The sequence below is a fragment of the Micromesistius poutassou genome, assembly GCF_964030765.1.
Source record: "Micromesistius poutassou genome assembly, chromosome: 9".
NCBI classification, from domain to species: Eukaryota; Metazoa; Chordata; class Actinopteri; order Gadiformes; family Gadidae; genus Micromesistius; species Micromesistius poutassou.
Genome location: NC_140279.1, coordinates 8,051,813 through 8,071,104, shown reverse-complemented (window position 1 = coordinate 8,071,104; position 19,292 = coordinate 8,051,813). Strand labels below are relative to the sequence as shown.

The 19,292-nt window shown below is 46.0% G+C and overlaps 1 protein-coding gene across 2 annotated transcripts in view; it reads left to right on the top strand.

Annotated features, from left to right (window-relative positions):
- Positions 1–574: 574 nt before the first annotated feature.
- Positions 575–19,292, top strand: part of plpp3 (phospholipid phosphatase 3) — a 28,867-nt gene continuing 10,149 nt past the window's right edge. Inside the window, exons 1-5 of one of the 2 annotated variants that reach the window (XM_084473189.1) lie at positions 575–1,124; positions 15,073–15,230; positions 17,804–17,896; positions 18,063–18,250; positions 18,411–18,468. In XM_084473189.1, the coding sequence (XP_084329315.1) occupies positions 986–1,124; positions 15,073–15,230; positions 17,804–17,896; positions 18,063–18,250; positions 18,411–18,468 (636 nt within the window). In that variant the 5' untranslated portion in view covers positions 575–985. Of the gene's footprint in view, positions 1,125–14,232; positions 14,388–15,072; positions 15,231–17,803; positions 17,897–18,062; positions 18,251–18,410; positions 18,469–19,292 lie in introns of both variants that reach the window. The other variant, XM_084473190.1, reaches the window with a different exon arrangement.

The following is a 19,292-nucleotide window of genomic DNA, read 5'->3' as shown; positions in this document are numbered from 1 at the left end:
CTCTGAACTGGTTTTGTTATTGTATGTAGTGCATCCATACATGTTTTAACCGCCAGGTGGCAGGACGCGCTCAGCTTCTAAACATTCTCTCCAAACCCGCACAGAACACCAGCTTGACCCGAGTCTGATCTGAGTTTGTTAAACGGATCATTCCATAATTTATTTAACGACATAAGTAAACCGTAAATTCTATGTTTTTGAGTAAGAAATATAAATCAAAATAACTTTTCACGACGACAATAGGTCTTTGCCTACTATTAAGGAAAACACTATTTGTTATGGGAGGAAATGCAGCAGCAAAAGGTTTACTATTAGGAAATCCCTGATCCCTGTGATCGACTTGTCTCGTCTTCACTTCTTTGTTATTTTTATAACCCTAATTTTGAATCTGAAAGAAATCCTCAGATATGATAGCCTACATGAAAGGTCAACGCCACTAGGCGCGCTGTCCGTCGCACATCAGTGGCTCTCTTGGTTCGTCTTTTTCAAAGCTTGGTGATGGACATTCAGTATAGGGATGTGATGGAGCTTCATTAGGGGGCTGTGCCTTGAAGCAGCGGAGGGAATCCTGAGACTGAAGGGGGAGGAGAGGACGGATTGATATAACAAGAGCGGCTCTCAGCGCCCAGCTCTATTCTCACCCTGTTCAAGCCTTGAACCAAGAACGAAAAGGAGCGGGCTTACAATTGATTTTGTACTCAGACAACATTGCGTTTCTTCTTGAAGTGTACTCAGTCGCACACAAATATAATCGAATACGTCTGACAGTAGTTCTGTTTTAGTTCAAAGTTCAATACGAACGAAGGGAACATCGCATCGCTGCACTGCCGAAGTGAAACTTTCCAGACCTCCGAGTTGGGAATCAACTTTCCCATTTAATGTAATGACATTGATGCGCTAACGCATCTGAACAGATAGGTCTACTGAGCTTTTTTTCACCACTTGTAGCGGTGTCGGATTTGAATATAAAATAGGGAGTTCTCAAATGCAAAAATATATGTATGAGAAAGCAATGGCTCAAGAGACAAGGAACGGAGGAACCTCGACTCTAAATAACAACAATGGTATTGACAACAGCAAGAGGAAACTGCTCATAGCTCTAGATATCTTCTGCCTCCTTCTTGGTGAGTCAATATATCCCTTTTTTTCTTGGTTTCTTTCTTGTTTTCTCTTGCTCTCATTCGATTTTTATTGATGATTTGCACTCCACCAAAAAGCTTTTATTTCCGTGTATTTTAACGTTAATAACCGAATGTTGAAGACTGAATGTAAAAACGCGTTTTCTAATGTGTTGCAATTTAGGGTCTAATCGGTTTTGAAGTAAATCTGTTATCTGTCACAACAAGGCAACATAAACTGCAACATCCCCTTATCACTCAGGACAGTCCACTGGTGCCCGCCTGCACACGTCCAATTGTCACACATCATACATCCTTGTTCATAAAGTTGGCTTCGTTTAAGTTGTAATTACGTTGTGACAACAAGGTTAATATAATCAGCAGCAGGTACACATCTGAATTGAAATGGTACCGTTTAATGTTACAACAAAAAAAACATAATCATCAGCCCACTTAATAATTAATTAATTAATCATGTCTGATTTAACTGGACAACCAATTATCTTTATCTTGTTTGCTATTAGCTTGGCACTCTCATTACTTTTTTTTACAGGACATTACCGGTGTTGGCCTCTTCCTGCCAGCGTGCCTAGGGCATATATGTTTTGATGAGCTGTAACCTGCCCGTTTTACTGCCCTTTAAATAGCTCACGTCCACCTTTTCATTGCCCTCCTTGCCGTGCACTTCTGCCCCTAATTCCCATTGAGATGCCTTTTCCAGCAGAGCTCTTCAGACATAAGGGGAAAATTTTGAAATAAATAAAAGTGCATTTTAGCCAGTGATAGATCAGTACAGCAGAAGCTGAGACAATTTCGATTTTCACAACAGGCAGCTCTCTGATTGCCTTTTAGTTTTTGTTACTTGTTATTCTGTAAGTGTCTGGTCCCCTAGTTTGCCACACAAGTGTGTGTGTGTGTGTGTGTGTGTGTGTGTGTGTGTGTGTGTGTGTGTGTGTGTGTGTGTGTGTGTGTGTGTGTGTGTGTGTGTGTTCTTTGTGGGTCTGTGAATGTGGATTTAAAAAAACGAGTTTGCTTTTGGCTGTTGTCACTGTAACCGCTAGCCCCTCGCCCCACCAGCCCCCGTCTCTCTCTTTCCTCTCCCCTCGTTGTCCCTTTCTCTCACTCAGAAGAGGATTAGAAGAGTCACAACTTATACTCTCTCTCAGAACCTCTCTGCACGTCCCAGGCCAGCTGCCCCCCATCACTCCACATTAGATTTCTCTCTTTCTCTCTTTTTTTTCTCTCTCTCTTTCTCTCTATTTCTTACTTTTGTTCTCTTTCTCTCATGGGTCTCTCTGTCTCTCTGTCTCTGTCTCTCTCTCTTTCTGTCTAAGGGAATGCATGGAATAATTCCTGAAGCATGTGTTGTGGGTTGGAAATGTATGTTTGAAAGGAGAGAAAGAGTGAGAGGCCAAGATGGATAGAGAAAGAGGACAGAGAGACCGATAGACTGACGCTAACTTCACACAAGCCTGATGAGACCTTCAGGTGGAAACCCCACCAACGGTCTCAGCGAGAACACAGGACAGGACAGGATTACAGGATTCACAGCTGGGCTGTGAATCCTGTAATACAGGGCAGAGAGATTTTTATGTTGGGCTCACTACACAGTCTTCACAAACACCACACACTTTTCCAATATGTTTACACTGGTGTGCTTATTAAAGTGCCTCAGAAACAGATACACTGTTTCATCTGCTCCCATATAAAAGCATGCAGGCTTTAAGCCTAGCCCCATGTGCAGCAAATTTCCTGTTCAAACCTACTTCCTAACGGGTGAAGCTGCAGACGCCTCTTTAGCATTCAAAGGGAACATACACTCACACGCACACACAAGCACACACAATTCTTTTTTTGTCATGCTAAATAGAGGCAGGCTGCCCCACGCACGATTGGTTGTCCTGCTTCAGGGAGGGGCAGGCTGTCTGTGTGTGTGTATGTGTGTGTGTGTTCAGGGGGGGGGGGTTGTTTGAGGGGTCATAAGGAGGGGGTCCCAGGAGAATGGACAAGTAGGGACATGGGGGACTTGAGAGTGACTGAGGGGTGTGGGTGAGGGTGGGGCTCACTCAGCTGTCTCGGGGTGATCATAACTGTTATGATGATGAATACTTTCCCCATTATGCATTAATTTCCCATTTTCCAGATGGTATCGGGGTGGATTGTCTGTGATGCTGGTTAGTGGTTCCTTGTTTAATGTTTTATCTTCAGGCACAGAGAAAGAACCTACATAAGACCATCTAAGGCCATCTAAAGCCCACACACACACACACACACACACACACACACACACACACACACACACACACACACACACACACACACACACGGTCCTGTCAACAGTTTTTCGGGTGACCACAGCCTTTGTCTCAATGCCACAGGTTTAATGAAAACAGCACACCAGGGCCCATGTACAGCGAGAACACAGTTGGCAGCATTCCCTGATTTCAGTTTGGCCGGGATTCCATGGTCGTTGAGCAGCAGACATTATTTAGCAACACTGCAAAGATCGCTCGTGCAACTCTGTAAATACGCACTTAAGCAGACCACAGGCCCCGGGAAATCACTGCTCGCTCAAGCCTCTTCCTTTTTTTCTTCTTACTCGTGCACATGCCTGGGACTGCATCATCATTTTGAATGGATAATTGCGTGCATGTTTGTGTGTGTGTGTGTGTGTGTTTGTGTGTGTGTGTGTGTGGAAAGGCATATCGCAGAGGGACGACTTTCAGGAACCCGTGCCTCTAAAAGTAGAGTCACCAAAGCCCTGATTATATTTTACACAATGGGTTTGAAATGATGTGCTGGGCCCCATAGTCTGTTTGGTGTTATGCACTTGTGCATGCGGTTGTTTTTTATCAAAACAAGGCATAGACTAGCCGGCAGACACAGGCGAACATTTTGTGTACTACTGTACATATGTATATTTTGTGGTACTCTAAATATAAGTACAGAAATATGTAATATAATGAAGAGAGAATACCAGAGAGGGAATGGAAAGTAGCCTAAAAGCTAATTTCCTCGTTTCATGTTTCACCCTACCTGTGCATCGCACAGTGCTGTATGTCAGGTGTTTGGCATGTGGCGTTTGTAGAAGACAAGGCCGTCTGGATTGTGAATGGCAGAGCATGGGAGCATAACCTTTAAGGCAAAGGGGAATGGGGTTGGTAACTAGGCCAGTGGCCGTGTCCCTATATAGCACACTCTCTCTCGCTCTCTCTCCACCGTGAAAGCCTATGGTATTATGGCCATGGGTCCGCACACCACTCAATAAAGCAGCAAACGTTTAACCTCTGCCATCAACCACTTCAATGCTGAGCCGCTTTACAAATATTTTCAAGAATTTCTCAAATTCTTCTCCTGGCGGCAGCGGTGCTCTCTTTGCAAAAAGGTCTTGATGTGACATCTGGTGCAGTGTTCTGTGTGAGTGAAAGACTAGGTAAGGTGTGTGTGTGTGTGTGTGTGTGTGTGTGTGTGTGTGTGTGTGTGTGTGTGTGTGTGTGTGCGCGCGCGCGTGTGTACGGAGTTGAGTTCAGGAAAGGGTGGGAAGCGGAAAGGTAGTGTCGGTCAAAGTTAGGTGTGGTTGAAAATGAAATCCTGTATGTATTTTTTGACTTGCTGCCCATTTCCCCCCCCCCCCCCCCCCTTCTCCTCCCTCTTCCCTTTCCTCTCGACCCCAGACCCTTCCCCTCCTCCCATCACCAGAGTGGGGGTCGGTGAGTTTGCAGGCTGATAATTATTATGACACTACATTTTGAGCACTAGGAATGCATATGGAAATATGATTGAAGGAGAGAGGAGAAAATGATGATTTTTCATGATGATGTTTGGATCTGTTGTGTTGACTGTCCATTTTTCTTTGACTACTTACTTGTTTAGTTTAATATTATTTAACATGATATTATTTCATATTTCAATATTATTAAATCTCCAGACACAAATTGGCTGGATGGTTGACTCTATCTTAAACTATGTCCACCCATATAAAGCATGGTCACAGGTGTAGAGTGATCACAAGCCCTCTTTGTCTCTCTCTGATGGTCAGCCAATGTGGCCATTCTGCAGGAATAGAGATTTAAAGTTCAGGGGTCAGGTCACAGTCTAATTTTCAACATAGTGCCCCCCCCCCCCCCCCCCCCCCCTCCTCACTCTTACACCCTCGGTCCCCCCACTCTCTCTCTCTCGCTCTCTCTATTAATGGTATTTACAGTACACACATAGGGCAGCCATGATTTGACATACCTTGCAGCAACCAGGTTAACCTTAGCTGAACAGAGTGATTTTAATAGAGGCTTGCATGGGTATGGCACCCATGGGCCAATTAAATCACAATGTGGTGCTCACTTGTTACCAGCAGCCTCTGGCTGGGTAGTTTCTTGTCTGATCTAGGATCTGTGTGGCTGTAGAGTCAGACGTAGCTGCAGGTCGAGTCTATGGGTTGTTCACATACTCCCATGCGTGCTTCATGTCTAAATGGATGTTAAAAGCAAAGCCTCCACTTGGAGGCAGGTCCGCAACAAAACATGCTCCATCTCGGATTGATGGGATTAGCCGTCCTTTTCTCCTTATGTTCTTTCTTGATCAGGTTTAGAACGGTTCAGATTGCACGCCAACTATTGGGGCACAGCATACAGACTTGTCGTGGTGCAGGGGCAACGCTGCATCATACAGATGGGTGTTATTGTGAACCAGCTCACATAGTTGTTCCCCATAATTCCCCGCCGTTGTTTAGTACTACTTCTTTGCTTTTTCTTGTGACGCAAGGTATTGCACCTTGCTCATGCATACACTCAGGGCCTAGAGAAATGCGCATTGAGAACGCATCAAACAAGTGCAGGATTTTTGCGGTAGCCAAGATGCATGTACTTTAGAGGGAGGGTGAGCTATTTATAGTTTGAAGTGATAAAGAGCACTGTTGTGTCTTCAAAACAGGGGTCCTGAAGGACAGAGGCCCATAACCTGTGGTCCTCAGAAGTATATCACACATTGTTTACGCGTGTACGCGTTTGTTTGTCCTTTAACTAATGTGGGGTCATGATGGGATTACGGCCAAGCCTATGTGTGTTTGTGTGTGTTTGTGAGCTTGTGTGTGTAGCATGTTTAAGCCCTTTTTCAGTGTGACTTATAGGGTTAGTTTGACCACTCTGGGCGCAACAGTTAAACAACAACCCCCCGGGGTGTGTGTCTGCATCAGGGCTGTGATTAGAGGTGTGTGTGGGTGTCCGTGTGTGTGTGTCTGTGGGCCCCGTGGGATTTTTTGAGGGAGACGAAGAGCCTAGGGCTATCATTAAAAAGGCTCTATGGCTTACGAGCAAGAGACTGTGTGTTTGTGTGTAAGTGTGCACATGGGTAGCATGTGTGAGCCGTATGTGGCCCTGTTGTGTGTGTGTGTGCGTGTGTGTGTGTGTGTGTGTTCCCTGTGGGCAGCCCGGCAGCTTGCCCATTTACTGAAGACATATTTTCTCAGATGATCTCCTTTTCTTTATACTGAAAACACAAAGAATAGACAAAAACGACTTGCCTTTAGTTTGATAATTGTATCCTACAACTTAAATTCATAACTTTATAATAACTTCTCTAGTCTGTCCTTAATCTTTGATTATGACCTTCCCTTTACCTCTGAGATAAACACAACACAAACTGCTTATTTAAATGATAATTGTAGGATCCTCCAACATAAACTATTGTTATCAGTAATTCCTATGTGTTTTCCAGTCTGTGTTTGTGTTGTCGGTTGGTGTCGTGAATGAAGATTGTGTGTGTGTGTGTGATTGTGTAAACATTCACCATGGCAGTATGCCCATGCAAATTAAAAGTTAACTCCATGCCTCGTTGGCTATTATGTCTTAGCATTAGCTAGCATTTTTCTTGTGAGATTCTATCTATATTCTTTGTGTGTTCAAAAGACTGAAGCATGAGCTCTATGGGTCCTCTTTCTCCTCCCCTCCGCCAAGCCGTACTGCTACAGAATGGAAGCATCAGACAGAAGTGGAACAGCAGGCTTCATAACAGCCTGCTGGCTGAGGCCTGGGGGCCCCATGCTGCATCTCACTGTCACCATGTTGTCTCCTACCGGGCCCCCACTTCACTGTCACACTGGGCCCTCTGTCTGCATGTCGCCCTCCCTTTCTCTCACCCAACCACAATACTCTTTGTGTGTGTGTATGTGTGTGTGTATGTGTGTGTGTGTGTGTGGGTAGTTGGGGAAGATGGGCTGGGGGGTGGCGGAGGCCTGATTTCACTGTTTTCTTGGAACAATGTCCCTTTTGATGCATCCCAGAATGCATTGTTCCGTTAACGAGAACTAATGGGCTCCTAGCAGACAGAAGGAGCGAGAGCAAGCAGAGGGAGGGAGAGGAACAGAGGGGAAGAGGGAAACTCTAGCCAGCCTGTTGATTATCCCTCAGTGGTTTACGTCTGTGGCCGTTGCTAGCAGCAGATCTTTGTTAAAGTGGATGGTGGGCCGTAATGCTTATCTCTCCTTAGTGCTGGCTGTGTTCTAATCAGCTCAGCATCTTTATTGGCCCAGGGCCTTATCTGGGCTACAGCCACCACAAGCCCTGTCCCCCTTTGCATACAGAGAGCAGGCCAGTCATGAAAAGGCACCCCTTTAGGCCCAGGACAAACACAGCACTACGCACTGCATTCACACCCGCTGTCTCACTTTTAACGCCTATTGTTGAGGTTTATGTCGAGATAGAGGTATAGAGGCCGCAAACTCAGGATTTGCCAACTCACAAACAGGCTTAAGCACACACACACAGGCGCACAAACACACATTCATACATACATACACTCTATCTCTCTGCCTCGCTCTCTGTGAAGTGGGTGGGGCCAGCCGGGTGGACTAGGAGAACGCTTGAATGAGTGAATTGGAAGAAGAGATGGAGGCGGGGCACTATGGTGAGAGCAGTTTCAAAGACTCCCTGGCCTCCTTCTCCATAGCCATTGTTATTATGACCCCCCCCGCGGGTCATAATAACGCTATCATGGCAGTGACACAGAGAAACACCCGGCCAGCCAGAAGGGCTGCCAGCCAGTGGCTCTGCTTTTGGCCCCTGGGCATGTCTCACATTTCTCTTCCTTTTAGATGCAGCTGTTGTTGATCCCCCACCCCGACACCACCATTAGGAATGCCCCGTGGCGTTGTGATCCACCTCCGGACGGCTGTACTCAGTGGTTCCCTGTCCTGATAGTGCCCACTTTCATTTGGAACACAGGAAACGTGTTAACGTCTGACAGTTGTCCATTAAAGCCTTTGCTTCTGATGGTGATACACTGAATTCATCTTCTGATAACAGATCTTACACTATGTATGTGTGACAAAATAATGAGGTAGAGTTAAATAGTAATTGAAGGTATGGCTGCTGTTTTATACGGCTTAAGTGGGACCTGGTGAAAGGCACTGGCACGTGAGGCCTCCATCCTTAAGCTGCCCTTGCAGGTGCCTTTTGCTAAAAGAAAATGTATTTAAAAAGCCCCCAAGGGTTTGTCCCAATAAGTGGCCACATGTAAAAGGCATTTATTCCTGTGAATAAAATCTCTCTGAGTAAGCACATGCTTCTGCCTGCGGCCCCTCAGTCACACACATAGGAAAAAAAGACAGGGATTCACTCTGTACGCTGCTCTGCTGACCTCAGCTGCTTCTGTGTATGTATGTGTGTGTGTGTGTGTGTGTGTGTGTGTGTGTGTGTGTGTGTGTGTGTGTGTGTGTGTGAACGTGATTCCTAAACAGTCACTGATGGGTTGGTAGATGAAGCTGGGAGTTGGGGTGGATGAGGGCTGATTTTGTTTATTTGGATCTCCAGAACATTTTAAAAGCCTCTTTGCAGATGAAAAAGGGGAATTGTAACTGAAACATGTTTTGGAACTGATGTGCTGGAGGAGCCAACACAAAACCACATTTACATACACTCATGTGAACACATATACATACACACTACAACACACACACACACACACATACACACACACACACACACATACAAAGCCAACTCATGCCCCCACCTCGCTGGGTTTAGATGGGTCTGGCTTGCACCGAGAATAAATGTAAAGAATTTTCCGAAACACTCGCTACACACACATCGCAGAAGCTCTGACAATAAAACGATTTGATGAGTCGTAGGTATTGGATGTCTCCAAATAAAGGCATAATGATGTAAGAGTTTGAGCTAAAAAATAGAGTTGTATGTGTAAAGGATTTGTCCTTCCTCTACTGGGTCCTTGCTTACTTAACAATCACACCACTGCCATGATAAATCAAATTTCAATGACCCTGAAATTCAAGTTTAGCTTACAGAGAAGACCACGTATATCTTCTGCACATATAAACGTGTGTTTGGCTTGTGTGAGTTCGTTAAGTCTGAGCAAAAAAACTGGTGAGTCCAACAGCAAGATCCCTCTTTCCCTCTCTCTCTCTCCCTCTCTCTCTCTCTCTCTCTCTCTCAGTCTCTCTCTCTCACCTACACACAAATACGCACTGTTAAGCCACTATTTGCTTTAAAGTGAGCTGATCTATGCATGAAATGTGGGAAGAATTGCAGGAGGGCAGGAGGTTTAAAGAGGCGTGAAAGGAGGGTGAAATGTTTGCTTGAGTGGCAGGTCAATGGACTCCACAAAACCCCCTTAAACCTTCCTGTCCCGCCCCTCGACCCTCCCCCCACTGTCAGTTTCTTCTGCCCTCCCTCTCACCGGCTCCTGGGTCACATGGGCTTGCTGCCGTGCGACTTGAGGCGGAAATCCTCTATTATAGCGCACCACAAAACCCTTTCCTCTACGTTGGCCCTCCTAGCCCCGCCTCCCATTCACCTCTCACACACTGTGCCCTTCGTCTCGCCGGACCCCTCCCTCTGGCTCCCGGGAGCGTCCCACCCTCCTCTTGCTATGACATAGGATGTTGAGATGTGGTTCTACTTCTCTAAAGTTTGACCGCCATGAAAGAAGAGCATGTCTGGAGAAAAAAGACAAGAGTCTGATGTGGAAGTCAAAATAATAATGAAGCAAATTAACTATAAAGTTGGCTGAGGGAATCATACAGTGGGGAACACTTCTATTAGACCTATCTGATTCTGTCCCACCAGACTTTTTTTTTCCTTGCCATTTTTAGCTCAGTGGAGAGATTCATGTAAACGCTGAATGAAATGAAGCTATAATTAGACTATAATAAGAATATTCAAACTAAGGTCAGGGCAATCTACTGGTTACTGCTAATCTGGTCTTTCTCGCCACACAAAATGTAACCCCAAAGCCAATCAAAGGCGCCTCTAGGGTAATCTTGCACGAGAAAGAGGTGCACACACACATACATAAACACCTCGGCACAATTGCACCCACTGCGTTTATATCTGAATGCACATAATTATGCAGGGAATTGCAGTTTGAATTGGACCATGTGTAAAACATTTTTTTTGGGATGATGATTAGTTATCCTGTAATATGCGGCATAACACACGTAGGTACCCATGCACATATTCCATCTGCAATATTTTCATTGGGCAGTTTAGAAAAGACCAAAGACCGGAGCACGGTATATAAAAACATAGTCAACCAGCCATAGAAATATGTCTGTACATTTATCTCTCTCATACTATTCTTTTTCTCTTTTCCCCCTCACTAGACATGGTTACACGGTGCCTGGGAGAGAGAAATGTGGGACAGAATCAGACGACTAATAGAAGTGTCTGTATGCTTCCCTCAGCCACTCACCCACTTTATAGTTCATTGGCTTCATTATTATTTAGATTTCCAACACATCAGACTCATATCATCGTTCTGTTCTTTAGCAGCGGTCCCTTCAGCTCTGATGTTCTCATATGTTCTGTTCTTCAACTGCAGTGGAGTAGGGGCTCCACGGCTTGAAGCAAAAGCCCTCACATTAACCCTTTTTAAAACATTCTTTACCTCAAAATAAAAGCCAGCGTGGTGCGGCTGAAGCTGAAGTTATTTACACCCTATTTGTCTAATGCATCACCGTGCGGTTGTCTTGGCACTCTTTCGCCAGACCGTCCGGGAAGGATGTTTTCTTGAGGTGAGAGGGGTGGGGGGGAGCTTTGTCTGATGGTGGGCAACCCCCAACACCCCGTGAAAGAGCTTGTAAATGAGTTGTTTTTAATACACTGACGCACCACCGGCCTCTCGCCAACAACCGGGCCCACCACTTTGTTTTTTCCAGCTCTTTGTCTTTTTATCTCTCCCTCATTGTGCCTCTCAGCTGGCCCCATCTCTCTCTCTCTCTCTCTCTCTCTCTCTCTCTCTCTCTCTCTCTTCATTTTTTTTCCGGCTCACTTGCTATCATTAAGGTCGCTCACTCCTCCGTTCATCCCCACTGACATATGGGAGGCAATATTTCTTCCTGCTTGCTTCACGAGGGAGGAAGGGAGAGAGAGAGGTGGTGGTGGTGAGGCAGTGGATGTGTGTTTGAGTGTGTGTGTGTGTGTGTGTGTGTGTGTGTGTGTGGGAGGGGGGGGGTGGGGGTTAAAGGGTTTCGGGGCTCAGAAACCGTGAGGTCTTAAAGCATGTTGATGTGTGTGTGTGTGTGTGTGTGTGTGTGTGTGTGTGTGTGTGTGTGTGCGCTCCTCGGGGCCCAGTCCACCGGCCTCGGTATGAGGAGAATGCCACATTCCGGCCTGTTTTCATGGAGATGGCACGGCGCGCTGCACAGAGCGGCCTGGCATCCTGGGGCTGCCAGCGCCCAGCCGGCAGGACAGCAGCGCGCACACAGTGAGGCTTTCATAACGCCTTAATAGATGGAGTGTTGAAGTAGGGCTCCCTCTCACTGGCTTGTTTTGAAACCTCCCTTGCCCCGCACGCGGACACACGCGCACACGCACGCACGCACGCACACCCCCACACACACACACCCACACACACGTACATACATCACCTTCTCACTCGTTCTGTTCTGTCACCTCTTCCGTTTCCCATGGTTCTTCTAGATGGGTTTTTATACAAACAGGTGTCTGTGTACGTGTGTACGTGTGTTTTCTAGTATGCCTGATGTGCGCAAAGTGCACGTACGAGTGTGAGGGTGAGAACCAGGGAGTTTTTGGGGGTAAAGCCTCAAACCCTCTTTCACTTTCACTCCTCATTTCCATATGAATCACCTCGGGGGGGGGGGAGGTACAGTGCCAAAGCCGACAGTAGTAGAGGAGCCCAGAGACTAGATGTGAGATGTGAGACCTCCCACACCAGAACCAGAGAAGTTTGTTTTTACCTCATAGATCACAAAGCCCCCTGCCATATGTATATATATGGACTGCATGTCTGATCAAATATATCAGCACCTTTTTGGGACCGGGGGGGGGGGGAGGTCATCCCCGCAACGCAACAACAACACATTCCCCTTCCCGACCACTAGATTCCCATACACTACCACCGGTCCTGTCTGAGCTCTGTCCACACGGCTTAGCAAATAGGAGATAGGCTTCACCCTACCTTCTTAAAGAACTACATAGAACAAAAAATACCTCTGTATAATTCCCATGTGTGTGTGTGTGTGTGTTTTTTTGCCAAATGCCCGTAAAGTTTTTTTTCCTTTTAAGTTTATCAATGTAAACATAAACTGTGATACACACATGTTTCTCTATAGGGGACTGATGTGTTGGGATGTATCTTTCAACACCATGTAGAATTCCCTTTGAGGCGCCAACATGATATAATTTTTTTTTCCATGGAGCCCAGTTACCAGAGTTAGGGCTAACTGAATATGTTTGGCGTCAGGAAAGCCCATGTAATGTGATCGCTCTCCCTTTCCTCCCTTTCTCTCTCTCTCTCTCACTCTCACTCTTTTTCTCTCTCTCTCTCTCTCTCTCTCTCTCTCACTTTCACTCACTCTCTCTTTCACTCTCACTCTCTTTCGCTCTCTCTCTCTCTCTGCTGAATACAGAGGTTTTTGCAGCCCCGTTGGGAACAGCCCTCATTAGCCCAAATGTCCATACGATGGGAGCTAACCGCTTCGACCACATCAGTGAAGCGTGCACGTGAACCTGCATACAGGCACACATGCACAGAGAATATTATGCCTCGCCTTCATTTTATAGTTGGGTGGTCGCCCGGAGCCAACACTTTTTCGTTGTTTTTGCCCATTCACACATTTCACAGGGAAACTCCGTCCAGCAGAGCCGCAGTTTGCATGGCTGTGTTTGTGTTTCTTTGATTGGGAGATATGTATTTATTTATATTGTGACTGCATGGAGTTGATGCGTGCAGTATGTGTGAGTTTGTGTGTGTGTGAGTGGTTGGGGGGTCTCGATGTGTGTGTTTCTATAAGTGTGTATGTTCAATGCTGGTGACAGCCCACCCCTGTTTAGTAGTGACACTTTAATGACTAAGGTATTTGGGTTAAGTCCCAGACTTGGGCAGCCGTGTGTGTGTGTGTGTGTGTGTGTGTGTGTGTGTGCGTGTGTTTGTGGTCATGCGTGTGTTTGTGTGCGTGTGTGTAGGTTTCAGTGGTTTAAGGAACTACAGAGCTGAATTAATGGTCTCTGTTCTGCACCACTCAGCACTGCTTATGTGTCAAGCAAGGCTTCAAAGACTTCAAATGCAATGCTAAGTTAACCTTAAAGGCAATGCAAAAAACTCAGTCGACGCCCTTCTTGGAGAGGTCCCCTCCATCCCCTTCATACCATAATTGTCCACTCATCTTCACACAACACTGACACAAGCATCATGACCCTTTGTCTGCTGAAGGAGCCCCTGCCCAATTTGGGTCTTGGGTGGTTTGTGCTAATGCTAATACTAACGATAACTGTGATTGTCAACAGGAGCAACAGGAGATGTTAAGCTGTGTAAATATCCCATTGAGTGCTTGCCATAAGACACACACACACACACACAGACACACACATCTCAATTTGTGTTTGTTGTTTAATGTGTGCTGATGTGAAGGTCTTCCCCTGGGTTTACAGGTAAGTGGGTGGTATTGGCTGTTTGCTGCTCAGCCATTAAAGGAAATGAGTTTGCTTTGTACTTGTAACCTGATCTACCAGTTTTGTATGTGTGCTAATTTATGGTCATGGATGGTTGTGTGTGTGTGTGTGTGTGTGTGTGTGTGTGTGTGTGTGTGTGTGTGGCCTTTGCAACATATGGATGCATGTGTGTGTGTCTGTGTGTGCATGTGTAGTCATGCTTCCTAGCCTGGTGCTGCAAAGGAGCTCTGTCCCTCCTTACCAGAGGGGCTTCTACTGCAGCGACAGCAGTCTGCGCTATCCTTACAAGGGCAGCACGGTCCCAACCTCCATGCTGATCGGTGTGGGGCTCACACTGCCCGTGGTGTCTGTAAGTCACCCCCACATAGCCCCGCCGCACTGGGCTGAGCACCCGGTCAAGCAGTTCAGCGGCCTGATCGCAGGAGGGGAACTGGGGAGCGGGGCCAGAGGTGTATGGACGGATGGGGAAAAAAAAAGGTGCAAAAATTATTCCAAATTTAATCCAGACCTGCTGCTGAAGCGGAGGTGTAAGATTGTGGTAAATTGCTATTCTTTTGTAGAATCAAGGAATTCCTCGTTATATTTGAAATTGATCGATCAATTTGAAATTGCACCACTTTGGACATCCTCCAGCCTCAAAACCCTGTCATATCCCATGATCCTCTGCTGCCAGGGTGCTCCCTGTCCCCAACTGACTCCCCCCCAGCCCCCCCCCCCCCCCCCCATCCCTCTGTTGTGTCCTGTGTCACTGACCTGTTGCTTTTATCTCTCTCTCTCTCTCTCTCTCTCTGTCTCTGTCTCTGTCTCTCTCTCTCTCTCTCTCTCTCTCTCTCTCTCTCTCTCTCTCTCTCTCTCTCTCTCTCTCTCTCTCTCTCTCTCTCTCTCTCTCTCTCTGTGTGTCTGTGTCTGTGTCTGTGTGTCACGATCCAATTTCTGTGATCGTTCTATCTTTCCTCTCTCTCTGTCTCTGTCTCTCTGTCTCTCTTTGTCTCTCTCTCTTGCTCTCTCTCTCCCTTTCTTTGTATCTGTTGTAGCTGGCCTGCCTTTCCTCATCATTGAGACTAGCACCATAAGGCCATACCAGCGCGGGTTTTACTGTACAGACGAGTCCATCCGCTACCCCTATAAAAACGGAGACACCATAAGCGACGCCGTGCTTTGTGCTGCTGGCACTCTCATTGCCATCTTTTTTGTAAGTCTACGTACATAGAAACCGACCTCTTATCTACCTTTTCCTCCACTCTCCCTCTCTCTGCCCCTCCTCCACCATTCATATAATTGTTTCTGGCCTGATAGGTTCACAGTAGACCTTACGGAATTAGTAATATAATAAAAATCAGCTTTATTGCATATAGCAAGATCATTTATGATTCCCCAAACATACATATATATATATATATATATATATATATATATACATATATATATGTATATATATATATTCTTATGTTTTATCTCCTTGCATGCACTGCTTCTGTTCTTTCCATGTAGAGTATGATGTGTCTCTATTCTAACACTGTCTGTCTGACTTCCGTCTTCAATATCCTTGCATTGTGAGTCATTTAAGTGTCTTTAAAAACAAACTGTCCTTCACCTCATTCCGTCTGCAATAGGAAGCTGTCTGTGTGATGGTGTGTCTGTGCATGCATGCATGCATGCATGTGAGACTTAGAACCAGCCCTTCTCATGCCCCCGATGCCTGCCCCATAACCCTTGCCCTTTTTCAATCCATGGCTAAATGTATCAGGCCCTCTCCCCACGCCACGTCATCCCTAACTCAAAGACTGAGGCTTTCAGCTTATTAAGCTAACAACATTTTAAGCTTTACTTTATGAGTAAAATTAGTAAAAATTAGTAAAAATATTGCAAATAGCACATTTCAAGTCTTAAAACAAGTGAGACTCTAATAGAGAAACATTCAATTTAAAAATAACTACCCTTTAAAAGAAAAGCTAGTTAAAACTTATTATTGACTGAATGGAATGCAGTCTGAGAGAGCTCACTCCTCTGAGAGTCAGCTCTCTGTTTCACTCGCTGCAGTCACATAGATTAGAGCTTGGTTGGGGTAAGTGGAAACACGAGATACTACTGCATGGTGGCCTACACGCACACACACACACACACACACACACACACACACACACACACACACACACACACACACACACACACACACACACACACAGACACACACACATACTCAGCAGACCAAGACACTGTTTTTATGCCACCAATATAAACAGCAGTGGCACGTACACATTCACACACTTATATGTGTGTGGGGGTGTAGGTGTGCCATCCATGTGTGGCTGTATGTAAATTCTCACATTCTCATGTGTGGCTTAAGCTGGCCTGTTTGCTGCAGCAGTATTCCATTAGTGGCTTCCACTGCCACTCAAGCAAAGCACACACACATTCACAAAGACCCACTGAGGGAGATGAGAGAGGGAGATAGAGTCAGAGAGAGAGAGAGAGAGAGAGAGAGAGAGAGAGAGGATAAAGGGAGTACAAATGCCAACAAGACAATTCAGGTAGACAGATTGATTGATGGATGACAGATAGATAGATTGATTTATTGATTGATTGATTAATTTTACCTATCGACATTTGTATTTCTGTCAAATTTGTTCAAATGTATGTTTGACATTGCCCAAGAGAAAAAGCACACACATAGACTGCAATGTTTATTTCCATTGGCTCCGAGCCTGTATTCTGACCACCCTGTCGGAGTATACACAAACACAAGCACACGCATACAAACATAGACAAGACAAGACAGACATAAACATGCACATACCTGCATCGACGCAAAATACTTAGAAGGGTACTTGGGTCAGACCATAGATTGAACATTGGGTCTTGACTGCATTCCTTGCTGGGTTAGTGATGGACAAGTCCAACATTTTCCTTGGGGCATTTGAAAAGATGAAACCATTCATTTCACATTCACACCATCATCATTCACACCATTTCTCAAAGGCTTGGCTTTAAATTTTACCAGATGTTTTTAAAAAAAAAACTTAGAATTGAACAAAAAAACAAAAAACAAAAAAACATTTTTAGCTTACCATAGATCGTCCTGTAGCTAAACGGTTTACATTTGAAACCAGGAGGACTCTTTTTATTTAAGTACTATCCCCCCTCCTTTACTGCTTCATTCATCCCATGCTGGATTCCATTAACCAAGTGGTAAAACAATGCTTCCATCAATCAATCATCAACACACTGCCTGTGGGAAAGGCAGGCCATACCCATTCTGTCTGTCTGCCTGTCTATCTGTCTGTCTATCTGCCTGTCCATCCCTCCATCTCTTTCTTTGTGTTTGTGTGTGTGTCTTTTAACCCATACTCTGTTCATCCACTCTCACAAAATTATTGTACAAACAATGTTGTCATAACCGCCTAAGAAGCTTTCTCTTAAAACGCATGCTGCTGCAGCTGGAACTGCTCCATGACCAGCACAGTATTCATCACAATCTTCTTTCTTTGACTTTTGCTTTAATCAGAGATGAGCATTCCAGGCTTGGAGAGTACAAGTCCTTGTCAGTGTTTTGAGCCAACTGTCTGGGGTTATAGCCAATAGGCTAATGTGGCTGATGATGTGTACGATTAGAAACACTCCAACGCCAAGTCAGAGTGCTAACACGGCAGGAACTTTTACTCTCTAAACATGGCGTTTTTCACCCCAGGGCCTGTGACCCTGTTGTTCACCATCTCGGCCAGGCTTGCATCCACTCACACTCATGTGATCTCCTTGCCTTTATAGATAGTGATTGGGGAGTGCTATAGGATCCGCAGCCTCCACGAGGGAACCAAGTCGTTTGTGGGGAACCCCTACGTGTCCGCTCTTTACAAACAGGTCAGTCGTCGCAATGCTGAGCAAATGACATGCAGCTTTTTATGCATGTACACAGACAAATGCCACATGACTTCACCATGACGTAATGGGAAGCCAGTTATGTTCTGTATAAAAATGATATATTTGGTTGTTGTTTGTGTGTCTGTGTGTGTGTGTGTGCGTTCAGGTGGGTGTATTCATCTTTGGCTGCGCAGTCAGCCAGTCCTTCACGGACATAGCCAAGGTGTCAGTGGGTCGCATGAGGCCCCACTTCCTGGACGTCTGCCGGCCGGACTTTTCCACCATCAACTGCTCCATGGGTTACATCACCGTCTACACCTGCGAAGGCCTGGACAGCAAAGTACAGGAGGCCAGGTGTGTATGCAACAACCCACACACAGACATGTGGAACACACAGGGGCATGTTGGTAACACATTGGGTCATGTGTGTATGCACACACAAGTCAATTCCTGCTAGATATATGTGAAGGTGTTTATGGATTTCAAGTTGATTAATCAATGTTTTTCTCCCCAGAAAATCATTTTTCTCTGGACATGCCTCGTTTTCGATGTACACAATGCTGTACCTGGCTGTAAGTATGGCTTCTGCTAGTTTAACACCACACACATACACACGCGCACTCGCATGCACACGCACACACACACACACACACACACACATTGAAAATATGTGTCTGAGAGAGTGTCCACACAGCTGTGCTGAGGGCAGAACCATAGGGGGACCACGCAGGACAGAGAGACGCACACTAATAGAGGTGAAAGAGAGAGATACATGTAAAAACAAAACCCCTACTTCAGATTTCTCATCCAAGGGTGACATTCCACTCTCAGCAACGCGCCCCCCCCCCTGGTTCACCCTCAGCCTCAGCTCTGTTCTGGGGAGGCTGCTCTCGCAGGGACAGCTCAGGCTGGCACCCCGCTGATCACCCACACGTCGACTTCGCTCACCGCTCACTGGCAACATCTGGCGAGCGCTGCTCCAGCATACCGCACGGAAAAGTCGGCTGACGCGACAGCCACCGGTTGGAGCGAGGGAGCGAGGGAACGCTAGAGCGTCTAATGCAAACACACAGTGGCTCCTTCAGGGCTGTGTTATTCCTGTGGCTTACTCCAGCACAGCCCAAGCCTACCGACATGTCAGTCAGACGGACAGACAGACAGACAGCAAAGCAGGGCGCTTTCAGAGACGGCGAAGCGGGCCCCCGCAAGCGTGTTTGTCGAGTAACCAATCCTCACCACAGCTATGCTTTGTCTCACGTTGTGGTGTGAACTCCAGAGAGAGATGTGGGTTACAGTGAGGGGGGGGGGGGGTACTTGTTTGTAAAACATGCCCTTTTCTGATGTGTGCATGGCTTTCTTCATTTCCGCTATTTGACAACCCCTATATGTCAGAGGG